At 34.6% G+C, this 12,520-nt stretch overlaps 2 protein-coding genes and 1 long non-coding RNA gene across 4 annotated transcripts in view; 1 reads left to right on the top strand and 2 right to left on the bottom strand.

Annotated features, from left to right (window-relative positions):
• Positions 1–1,217: 1,217 nt before the first annotated feature.
• LOC139963735 (cilia- and flagella-associated protein 77-like) lies at positions 1,218–5,985 on the bottom strand. Its single transcript, XM_071964840.1, has 5 exons — positions 5,808–5,985; positions 4,501–4,607; positions 3,442–3,776; positions 2,865–2,970; positions 1,218–1,758 (listed from the first exon to the last, which is right to left on the bottom strand). Exons 2-5 carry the CDS (start codon positions 4,561–4,563, stop codon positions 1,525–1,527), a joined length of 738 nt encoding a protein of 245 aa, XP_071820941.1. The 5' UTR covers positions 4,564–4,607; positions 5,808–5,985; the 3' UTR covers positions 1,218–1,524.
• Positions 1,767–2,858, bottom strand: LOC139963737 (uncharacterized). 2 transcript variants are annotated; one of them, XR_011791744.1, is made up of 3 exons: positions 2,488–2,858; positions 2,334–2,394; positions 1,767–2,230 (listed from the first exon to the last, which is right to left on the bottom strand). It is a non-coding gene; the product is annotated as an uncharacterized lncRNA (long non-coding RNA). The 2 variants fall into 2 exon arrangements; XR_011791745.1 differs by having other exon boundaries at positions 1,767–2,245; positions 2,365–2,394.
• A 1,628-nt stretch (positions 5,986–7,613) lies between the features above and the next one.
• Positions 7,614–12,520, top strand: part of LOC139963726 (cation channel sperm-associated auxiliary subunit beta-like) — a 108,250-nt gene continuing 103,343 nt past the window's right edge. The window contains exons 1-5 of the mRNA XM_071964823.1: positions 7,614–7,763; positions 8,239–8,318; positions 9,222–9,377; positions 10,208–10,268; positions 11,209–11,298. Coding sequence (XP_071820924.1) covers positions 7,676–7,763; positions 8,239–8,318; positions 9,222–9,377; positions 10,208–10,268; positions 11,209–11,298 — 475 coding nt within the window. The 5' untranslated portion in view covers positions 7,614–7,675. The remainder of the gene's footprint in view (positions 7,764–8,238; positions 8,319–9,221; positions 9,378–10,207; positions 10,269–11,208; positions 11,299–12,520) is intronic.

The raw sequence follows: 12,520 nt of genomic DNA, 5'->3' as shown, positions 1-12,520 counted from the left end.
GTCCTTATTCCAGTGCTTTGACTCAAAAGTGATGACATAACCATTTTAAATATTAGTGACCAATTTATCGACCAAAGACTCAAGCACCTTTTCATAAATAACATTACAACATAATTTTGATCAGTATCTTTTGAAATGTCGTCATTTATATATTGCTCATTTTTGTGAAAACAAAGAGATGGATATTGCAACTAATTATCTCTATTATGTCTTTACTATCTTTATATATGTATATGTAGCTATTTTAAGTGTATTTTGTTTTGTAAGAGGTCAGTGGAATTCACTTCATATGTTTTATCATAATTTAACTCTTCACATTAATGTGGAATCAAACAAAATTTGTTTCTTCCTGTTAGGTTAACAAAAAAAATATTAAATAATTTTTTAAAGAGTGGAATATTATTTTAATGAGCAATAGTGTTGTACAATATCATATTGTGTATATTAATTGGATTTTCAAAATCAATGTCTTTTCAATTGACAAAGTTCTAAGAATAAGAAATATGGTGAAAAAGCTGGAGAACCAAAAGCAATAATATTCAGATTAAGCTTAAAGCTAGTTAGCACTTGAAAGCAAGGAACAAACAATTATTTATTTTGATATTGGACTAAATCAGGACTGTATTTTTGGGGTGGGTGGGAGAGACTGCAATTAGGGAACTGGGGGAGGGGGTGGGGGGGGGGGAGGAGGAGAGAGGGAAGTGATGGCATTGTCTCATGGAAAGAACCAGTGTTAAAAACACTTAATTTATGCGGTCAATTTAAAGGTGGATGTATTGTTTCAAATATTTCAACTGGCATCATTATGTTTCAAAAACTTTGTATTTTTTTACATCTATCGAGGCAACTGTTGCATACCATTAGTGAAACATTTGAGTTTAATGGTCATCTCATTTGGAAGACATTCAGTTTTAAAGTATATCAAATGACTGAAGTTCTCAGAAAGAGAAATTAAAGATTCCTTATCTTTGTGGAGTTCAAAGCTAATGGGAACATTGTAAAGATCCAAGTAAAACTTGAAGTCGACAGTGGATAAAATTTGAAAATCTTGTGCGCATGTTTGTCAGTAAATGTTCTCATGTAAAATGTGGCAAAGAATCAGTAAGCGTATTGATTTTTTGGTTCCTGTTACCTCCAGTCTGTTGTGATCTGTTTAATAATACATTCATCATATTACAACAACACTACAAAGAAAAGGATGAAAGAAGGCTGTGAAATATTTTATTGGTTTCATATTTATTAATTTATCTACAGCAAAGTCATGTACAAATTTTTAAAAATATCTCTTGATATTTGATGATTTAATTGTTGCATAGAAATAAAAACTATTTGTTTGTTGCAAGGTGAGAGCGAAATTAATCTTGTTGTCTGTCCTGTCTTCTGTAGAGTATATCAACTGTCAGGTATTTTCTACATTAATCTCAACAAATCCATTCTCTGTTCTTGCAGTGTCATTCTCAAACTATGCAATCCAATAAAGCACCAATATTTTCCCCTTTGTAGTCTGCTTAAATGTCACTGGCTTTAGTTCTTTGCACTTTCGTAAGTGCCATGACCGAATACACCAGTGCGTGCTGTGCAGTCTGAGGCATGATGCTTGAAGGCAGCCTTCCTGGCGTCTATAGATCTGAAGGTTTCAAGATGTGGTCCCTGTTTTTGGAATTTTGGCATCTGCCACAGAGGCGGTTGGTCTACGGGAGGGCAGTGTTTACGAAGCAAAGATGCTCTGGTCTCATAAATGCCTTTGTTAAGATTTTGCTGGAAGAGAGAACAAAAAAAATCATTATTTACTTCCTGTATTGAAAAGCAGTATAAATGTGACTGAAAAGTCCAGGCTTGATGGTTAGTTAAGGGTCATCAGCATAGTTGCCAATTTAGCATGCTTAAAAATTGCTAAAATCTATCAACCAAAATTTTTGCTAAAAGCTTTCAGAAGTATTTTTTGGAGCTTGTGCTTCAACATATTCCCATACACCTTATTCCCATACACCTTATTCCCATACACCTGATTCCCATACACCTGATTACCACACACCTTATTCCCATAACACCTTATTCCCATAACACCTTATTCCCATACACCTTATTCCCATATACCTTATTCCCATATACCTTATTCCCATACACCTTATTCCCATACACCTTATTTCCATACCTTATTCCCATACACCTTATTCCCATACACCTGATTTCCATACCTTATTCCCATAACACCTTATTCCCATAACACCTTATTCCCATATACCTTATTCCCATATACCTTATTCCCATACACCTTATTCCCATACACCTTATTTCCATACCTTGTTCCCATACACCTTATTCCCATACACCTTATTCCCATAACACCTTATTCCCATATACCTGATTCCCATACACCTCATTACCACACACCTTTTCCCCATAACACCTTATTCCCATAACACCTTACTTCCCATACACCTTATTTCCATACCTTATTCCCATAACACCGTATTCCCATAACACCTTATTCCCATACACCTTATTCCCATACACCTAATTAAAAGAGAAAAAACTTGACAATGTACATTCTAAATGCCATTGCCCATATAGCAAAATAGTCACTCAGCTTCTATGATGTATATTAAAACAAAAAATCCCAGATGGCCTGTAAAAAAAGCAAATTACAGCAATTATTGTTTAAAATTTCCTTTCTTACACGGCCTAGATCATTCGATCAAAAAGCACAACACTGGAGCATTCACTATCATCTCTTTCAAATCATTGTAACACAATAACAATAGGCTTATCACAGAAATATTGTATTGACAGACTACAAAAGCATCTCATATATCTTTCAAAGCAGACATTCAATCAATACGGAAAATCGGTTAAATCTTCACCTTTTGTTGAATTTTCTCCCGTTTTGTCATTTCGGATTTTCTTCTTTCTTGAAGCCAACGATCTTGATACTTGTGTTCCAAAAGATCAAATACTGGCGTGGACGGCCTGGAGCAGAAAGAAAACAACATGAAAAGAGGAATCACTAAGATGTTTCTTGATTTATGATTGATGACTATCGAAAACTAGGTCATTAAAGTTCAAAGTCCATTTCTTGAGACTGCTTTTCTCAGTTAAAGTCATTATTTCACACTAAGAACACCAAAGATTACCATAAAAAAGAAAAAACCAACCCTATCCAAATAGATATTTTGATATTATCCAAGAAGTACTTTAAATTTGGATGAGCAGAGTTTGAAATTCTGTTTGACATCTCAGCATATGTAGTATTCTTGTCATCACAATATTGAAAAGTAGAGCCCTATAAAATCTCTTTTACCACCGTAGAAAATAAAGAAAGGCTAATGAAACACATAGATGATCAAATCGATAATCCCCCCCCTCCCCAAAAATGGAATAGAGAGGGAAAAAAAATTTTTTAAAACAAAATAGAGATTGTCTTCAAAGAATAAAAGTTACCTGGTTGATACACCAAATGTCATAGAGGCAGGAATACGCTTGAGTTTAGTTTTATTATTCTCTTCATCTGTTACTCTTCTCCTGACATCGTGTGTAGCTCTGTATTCAAACTGTTCTTGGGCTGATACAAGCCCTGCACCAACACAGGCCTTATTTAAAGCAATAAAGTCTCTATCCGGTCGTTTCTCCTTTCTTGGTATGGTCTGGACAGCCGTGGGTACCCACCCTGCAACTGCATCTGCAGCTCCTCCGTCCTTGGCTACATTCGGTCTGCCGTATGTGAAGTCTGGAGATGGCAGGGTAAACCCTCTCTGAAATGGTCTCCCCAATTCTGACTGTTCAAAGTATAAAGGTTTAGAAGTAATCATACAGAATAAGAAAATCTTTACAAACTGCTTATCTTAGTACTTCAAAATGCCTGTGTGGGTAAGGAAAAGAAACAGAATCCTAGCAGGTTTTTTTTTACCGCCTAACTAAAATGAAAAACGAACAAACAGCTTATTGAAGTACTTCAAAATGCCTGTGTGGGTAAGGAAAATTAAGAGAATCTTAGCAGGGTCTTCTTCACAGGCTAACTAAAATGAAAAACAGACTGATGATACAAGACACAAGTAAAAGAGACTAAGCTGGTTGATTGAACAATGAATACATTTGACAGAACAAACAATGGCAAGATGGAAAGGAGACTGATGCCATGAAAGAATGAATAGAAGAATAAAAAATTGTCGGATCAAAAAAAAAAAACAATTGTTGTACAATGGAGGAGTATGTTGAATACATACTGTATCACTAATATTTTAATTTATCATCCAAAATGAATGTAAGCCATAAAAGTGAGACGGATTAATGCACTGCCTATTTATTAAAATTTGACAAGGTAAAATAATATCAATTTTTGACATGAAAGCTACAAACTTTTGTGATTTTCACATGAACAGAATTTCATTAAAATCACTTAAGAGATGTAGTAAATGAGAGAAGTAGTATGGTAGGCAAATTATAATCATCCTGCCAGTTCTGGTTCTATTGCTAAAAGCAAACTACAAAGGATAAACTCACCTTAAAGAGCAAAGGATTATCATATGTGTTTTCATATCTTGCTGCAAGCGAGGAAGATGTCATGGCTAATTGTGGTGTGTAGACGATGTAATGGTATAAACTATTTCCTGCATTGAGAAATGACAACAAAAAAAGTTGAAAATATTATAGAGCACAAAGTTCTCCCAGAAAAATTCTGAAAACATAACACAAACCACAACAACAACAATAAAGTTAACCTTTAAAAAATTGCATTTTTTTAAAAATTTAAGACATAAATCTAGGATATATGTAAACAGCTTCACATTAATGGATAATGGACTTATAGCAGGCCACAGTACACAACTGCATGGGACCCCAATCAACTTGATTGTTAAACACGTCCGTGTGACCACTTGGACTGATCAAGATTTAGCCAGTTTTAAGCTGCATTGAGTTCAGTCTGGTTGTCTCAGTATATTGTATTTTCCCAACTGGCAGTCAATGTGTCCTACAGTGTGCAACAGTTTATGAAGGCAACTGCTGAAACTGCAGAAATAATTTTTTTCTCAAGCTAATTTCTGACATGCTTGTCACATATATAAAACTGATAACAAGCATGCACTTGGATGGATTAAGTACCAGTTGTTGTCAGTTGGCACTATTGATATATTTTGTGTTGCTAGGGTCAGCTAGGTGTCCTAAAAGGCTAAAACCTAGTAAAGTTAAATCCACAAACAACTGCACCACAAGTGTCAATCCACTAACCGCAAGGCTTGATCAGAGTCTAATTGTTAAGCCAAATACAAAAAAGCTAATGGAAAAGTGATTATTTACATCACAAACAAAAGTTGTGGAAAAACATTGTATTGTTCAAATACATAACTCCCCACCTCCCCCTCCAATGAAGGAAGAAACAAGCCCATTTTGCATGACTTAAACACCAACTTCGCCAATGGTTTGAAAACTATTAGGCCATTGACGAAAAACACGTATATGGACTGTTTTCAATTAAACATAGGGCCTACTTTGGCCTCAATGTCCCTGCCTTTTCCCAATATATATTTCGGTGTCACTTATTTAGTTTTTTTTTTACAGAAATTCATTTTCAAGATACATATAGTGGTGTCTCTCTGTATAACTTTCATAAAGCTTATATTATTATTACAATTTTAGGCGTCGCCTAGGAAGTTCTACCGTGACCAGGCCTAACTTAAGTAAGGATCAAGTTACTGCCATCGTTCATTGGAGACATAACAACATAGCTCATAACTGTAGGGTTAATTTGCTTCCTCTAAAACTTAGTAGCATGGGGCACCAAAAGTACTGTTAAAAACGACAATACTTACCAAGAATTCGAAAGCTTCCCAATTTTTACAAATGTATTCCACTGTTATGTTAGTAGTACCGAACGTGGTGTCCCCCTCTGTTCAATGAGCATATGGTACTTATAGCCTACAAACAATTACATGTGACTGTACTAACTAATATCAACTAACGCTATATACGTCGCCTAGTAAATGGCGTTTACAAACATCTTAGCGCTTCCAAGAGGTCATTGTTTGCTGTGGTAACGTACTGTAGTAACGTGTTGCTATGGGATACAAAGGTCCCAGCTGATTCACAGATACGGTTACAGCGGCAAACATAACGAGCGCCAAAGTGGCAATAATTCACGTCGCCGAATAGGAGAGTCAACAGGACTAGCATAGCAAATAAACAGTCGTATATGAACAATAATCTCAGTATATATAAAAACTCAAATCGCAGAATAAAATATATTCGACAAATAAATACTAGCTTTAAGTGTACTATTTGCCCTAGCTTTGAACGTTTTCAAAAAATACTCTGCTAGACTTAGGTAATATATAGATGTTTTCCTTTTATTTATTTCTGTTTGCCAGCATCTGTAAAGCGCATTGAGCAACTTTTGTTGGATTCTGCGCTATGTTAGAGTAAATGATAATAATAATAATAATATTAATAATATTATTATTATTATTATCATTATTATCATTATCATTAATAATCATCATTATCATTATTATTATTACAAAGACGGTTACTAAACTTGTCTCCAAATAAGCTGGAAAGTTAAATATCTGATGACTCATAATCAAAGTTCAACATGTATTTCATTGAAATCCTTAAAAAGTGTTCCCGTACTAAAATATTGCGGGTCATATATGTCTTTACCTCTTTAAATTTTTGAATACCATTTTAAGCATATGCCCAGTCTTCAACTGAATATCCGCGGAATTGGCAGTGAATCAAAATGTTTGCAGATAATCTTCAGTATCATCTCAGGAATTTTAATGGAATTCCTATGCAAATGCGTTTATCATTGTTCCACACTATGCTACCTGTTGTTACATGGTATTGAATTTGCAGCAGTTTAATTAAGGAAGGCCCATGTGTTCTGTTGTAGCCAGAAGCTGGTTCTCTTCTGGATACATATCGTTCAATATGTGACTTAGTATATACGGACGTTCCACGATTATATCTTTACCTCTCAGTTCCGGAACGTTATTAACTTTAAACACTTTACCTGTCGACACTTCTATAGTGCATATATAAACTTTGAATCGCGCCCATCATCGCAAAGTTTAACTTCAATTCCCATTATAATTATTACAACTTTCTAGGGATCTACCAGTGTCTCCTTTCCCATCCTCATATATCCTATATTAGCCACTATTAGCAAAGCAATTTTCAGAAAATACACCAATATAATGTCAGTATATCTTCATCTCAAAACATTGAAAGGCTAGGTTTCTAAAGATTAGAAAAAAAGCGATTTCTCACAATGAATGTTTTCCCTTTTCAATGTATTATGTGTATCATGATGATTGTAACCCATGCATGCTACTATAGTATTTTGAAGAAGAAGAGTATATTGAAAGGCCGAGTAAAGATAGAAAGGTAGGTCTCATCCACATCTTTTTTTCTTTGACGTGTGTTACTAAATCAAAGTAAAGATGAGTTCGTACCATAGAAATTGAATTTCTAAGGTTCGTACCCATCATTGGAACAACGTATTTGGGGAATTTGCCATGACTGGTGCTAGTATACGGAATGAGCCTTACCAAAGTTTCTAAAGCCGGGAATGTTTTATCATACATAGCCGTGCCACGTGACATTGCACCCGACGCGAAGACGACCGGTGACCGCGACCGCTAGGACAATCGACAACTAGACTGACACAGTGACAGGCATAATGCAACTAAACATTTGTTCCGTTTTTGATACTGAAAGAATCGTTGTTTCATTTTGGTTTAGTATACTTTTAATATCATCATGTAAAGGTAAAAATACAACAATAGCCTAGTGTTTTGAGTTATTGTTTCAGACATAACTTTCGACTAGTCTAAATCGACTGCGAGAACTTGGCCTAACTTAAACTTTTAAAGCTTGGCTATACTAGGGCAAAACCTAGCCTACGCTCACTGATTAGGCTACAGTAGTCTAGCCTAAACCAACGGCCCCAGTAACCATACTGTTATTGTTAATGTGGTTGGCCCCTAGGCCTACGCAAACAATGTTAGAACTAAAAAGTTACGTAATGAGTAACGTTACACCAGGGTTACTTTGTTGAGGATAACCAGAGCTGTTGGCCCAGGTCTAACCTAGCTACGTACCCAATTGAGCTGATGATAATATTGTCATATTAATAACTAATAGGGGCCTCAGTTAGGCCTAAACTCAGTCTTACATTAAGCCAGGGCCCAAGTGTCAAAGTGTTATTGTTACTGATGCATATGCTTGGTTACTATTTTTCAGGAGCTGAACTAAATGTAGGTGTCAGAAGACTTCAGAGTGGACACTTAAACGGACGGCTTTTTGTAACTGGAAAATATTTGGTAAAATTTAATGGGACAGTTGTTTGGATGGTTAATATTATTATGCTGTTCATCTTAAATGTTGTTTTAGTCATCATGCAGCCTTACTCCTTTCGTTTGAGAAAGCAATTTTTACCAATTCTTGTTGCTTTTTTCAGGAGGTAGAATTCTAGGCTATTTTGTATTGAAATAATGGTATAATGCAAGGTTTAGCTTGAATTCACAGTGAAGAAAGAAAGATGAACATAGGGACTAGGGTTAATGGATTTCAATAGCTTGATCTCGGTCAGGTACATGCTGAGTAATTTTCAGATATATATATTCAAATAAAATATGTCATCTTTTTCTAGAAAAAGATTATTAAAAAGATTATTTGTGTTGCCCTCAATACCTCAAATAGAATCTTGAACAATGCTAGTTCATGCTTAAACATTTACTTCCACTCTCAAAAGAATTTTTTCACCGAGACATATTATAATCCAAGTTTAATCCTTTTCAATTCTGAAAATTATTGGAAAGGTCAGAACATCTAAGAAAAACAATTTTCATAAGTTTTGGCAATGTACTTTTCATTATGTAATTTAATGACTGATCTTGTTCATGTTTGTTTTATCCTTGTTTATATGAGTTTCATTCATTTATTTATTTACATTTTCTGATGTTGCTTTGACTAGTTTTTAATTATTTTGCTTACTCTTATCTTATCTTTGTAGTTTTCAAGATTTAGCTCATGAGCCATCATCCATGTAAAGTGCCTTGAGATGCAAAGCGTTGTATAAGTATTTATTGTTATTATTTTTATTATTATGATTATTATGTAAGAAAAAAAGAAGAAATACTTATGGCTTATAAAAGCAACTTTGCTAACTTGCCTTTCCAGTTTTAAGTTGGAAATTTACATACTCTTGATTTATATTTTTTCAGACATTTCGTTGTGAAGTGCTACCCGGAGTTCACTCTTACAGTAAAGAGGAAAGGACTGCGTTTGGATACACATTTGTGTCCCTGGGACTTACCCCTAGCATAACAATCTACAACTCAACATGGACCCAGACATTCATATTTAATAACAACACTTGGGTAAGTATGCTTGGGAAATATTTTGATAATCTTTCTTGGTTGCACTCATTTCCATCCAATTTATTACTGATAAGTCCTTTATTCCACGCTTGAAGACCTATGGTTACAGAAGCTCGAATACTCTGGGTCTTATCTCTGGAACAAGTTATCAGATCACATTCGAACATGCTATAAACTTTCTACTTTCAAAAGTCTACTTAAGACCCATTTTTTCAATCGTTCTTTTGTAAATTAATTTACTTTCTTTGTAAAGCGCCTTGAGCAGTGACTTTTGTTCACTGATTTGGCGCTATATAAGTCTCATTTATTATTATGATTATTATTCATTCAGTGGAGGTAACTTTGATTTTGAACAAACAGAGGAGATTGTAGGGATAAGAGATTGCGAAAAAAAAAAGTTTGGAAATGTCAGTGACACTTGAAGATAAATTTTCTGGTAAATACATTTTACAAAATCCTTTTGTTACATTATTGCTAACAAACCAAAGTAGGATTGCTTAGCCATTCCAAATAGTTAACATTTTATCAACCTACCCTGAGTTAGGTACATGATGGCCTTCTCAACTGACAGTGTGAGTTATTTTCTCTTCTTTTAAGATACGTTTTAACATTGCCTACCACTGGAAAATCCCTTTAAATTATCAATGTTGTGAGGAAAATGGAGTCAGTGACACTATGCTTGTGACAAACTATAACCATATGGCAGTGAACTTTCACAGGCACCATTTCTTTGTTCTGATGAGGTATAATGTTACATGTTTTTATCATACTTAAGTGTCCCAGCATGTGATATGTTACTGAAAGTTGACCCTTTCTCATAACATTCACAGAATCTTGATGCAGGCGAATGGCAACTAGTTCTCCCAAGAAGTTCGTTCTCCTTCTCTGATGGTATTGTTTCCAAATATCATATTCTTCCAATATTGCAAAACATTGTAATTGTAATTAGGTGTCACATTCATCATCATGTTATGAAATTTTATTAAGTGGTGGTTGATGGCTGTATTATTTGAAACAGTCCTTAAGGCATATCACAAGAAGGCTTTTCTCTTGAATTGTCTGTGAAGCAGGCAGTTGAAGGTTATCCCACATAAAGAAACGAATATTGCAATTGACAGATTAAAATTTGTACAAGTTTTTGTACAAGAAACTTGTCATTGTGGTGTAAGTGTCATTTGGTTATTAATGTAGATTAAAGGGGATTCCAAGGGCTTGTCATATGAAAGGGTACTTAATCCATCAGCAACCATTCACTAACACTGTCTACTCAATCTGCATTATGAAAGCTGTCGGCAGAAAATTGAATTTTACAGTACATACGTACATACATACCTGCTGGAACATAACAGAAAACTTTATTCGGTATCGCAACACAAAATGTTATGTAAAATGGGTGAATTGCTAAACAAGTGCACAAATTTATAACAGCTATTGTGCACAGGGATCAATAAAATTGTAGATGAGAGTTCAGAATCTTCAAAACTGCTGCAGAAAATTTGAACACTAAATTATATTCTGCAAAATTGGTATATGTTGTCTCAGAGGTACAGGTTTCATTTACCTTTACCATAAAATCTAGTTATTTAAGAATATTTTCTTACTTTGTAGGAAGCATATTTATCAACTGTTTTGAAGGGTGTTTTGAGATTTATCAACATTTTGATTTCTGTTGAATAGAACACATTCAAGTTCTCGCAGGGCCTGTCATTTATTTTTCTTGAAGCAGTGACCAGTTTTATAAATTTCTGCATTCTAGAAAATATTATATCATATAATTTCTTTAAATGACCTACCCTCACTCCTGCTCCAAAATAATTCCATTTTGTCACAGATATTTGTGAAGAATGGATGGTCTCTGTCCAACTGGATGTTGACACCAACCTGTTACAACAAAGGTCTACCCTGCTGGATTTTCACAGAGGTGATCCATGCAACCTCCAGTTAACTGTCTTGAAGTTTGATTTTTAATTTATTTTTTACTTTAACCCAAGTTTATAGTAAATGAATAATGGAATGCCTCTTTTAGCTATTATTTCGGTTTATATTACTTTTACAAAAACATGCATTTGATTGTCCGCAGAAAATCAGTGATGCTGACAGACATTTGGGAGTGGGGAAGGGGGGGGGGGTACACAGCAAATGAGAGCAACATATGGGGTACAAAGAATGAGGATATTACAAGCTTGCACATGCACTGTTGCAGAACGTGTGTTAGCCTCAAATCAGCAGAATTTGAAGGAATACATAAGTTGTAGAAGTCAACCTACATTTCTTGGAATTTCATTTAGGGGTAGGGGACACAACAAATATTGGGGGCATGTGTCCCCCACCTCTCATGTCCCCCTCCCCCCCCCCCTATATTTGGTGAATGTCATTGCAGAAAATAAGGAGATAGTGCACAGAGGATAAGAAGAAATCAAGATAGATCTATCTATTTAACTTGGTTCCCACAAGGAAGTAACAAAGTTGATCTTGCATGCACCCACCCCCGTAAGTAATTATCTGTTTTAATATAAAGATAGAAGCTGAGTAACATTGTTTGGGTTAAAATCATCTCCTTTGTTACAGATGTATAGAGCTGAATCATTCTATCACTATATCGCACCTCTTTTACCACATAATGGTTCTTGAAAGAAAAAACAAAATGACCAAACTATAAAAATGAAACACCTGGAACCATCAATGTGCACTGAGCTTTGCAAATGAAATCCTTGTAACTCAAAACCCATGTGCAGAAAATATCTCATGGTGGTGAAGTTAAAAATCAGCACTAAAAGACATTTCACTAATTTGGTTTCTTTTGTGTTTTCGTTATTGTTTTATTTTTTTAGATTAAGAAGTTTCGATGCAATTTTCAATATGAATTAATGAGATCTAGAGATGATATTATAAATAAGGTACAACTACTTCAAATTAAACCCATCCTCCCATTTAGAGATATCACTTTGTCACTGGTGCCTGATATGTAAGCTAAGCCTGAGGATTTGGAAAAGTCTAAAATTACATCATTTTTTTTTTCCATAGTAATTATCTTTTACTCAATTATTTTTATTATTATTATTATTATTATAGAAGTTGTAGTTTTGGAATGTTGACTGAAAACTTGTGTATTTTCATAGTTCTTTGTATTCAATTGTTACAAA

This window comes from Apostichopus japonicus, chromosome 22 (assembly GCF_037975245.1).
Source record: "Apostichopus japonicus isolate 1M-3 chromosome 22, ASM3797524v1, whole genome shotgun sequence".
NCBI lineage: Eukaryota > Metazoa > Echinodermata > Holothuroidea > Aspidochirotida > Stichopodidae > Apostichopus > Apostichopus japonicus.
The sequence above is the reverse complement of the archived record's forward strand: the minus strand, read 5'-3'. Positions and strand labels throughout refer to the sequence as shown.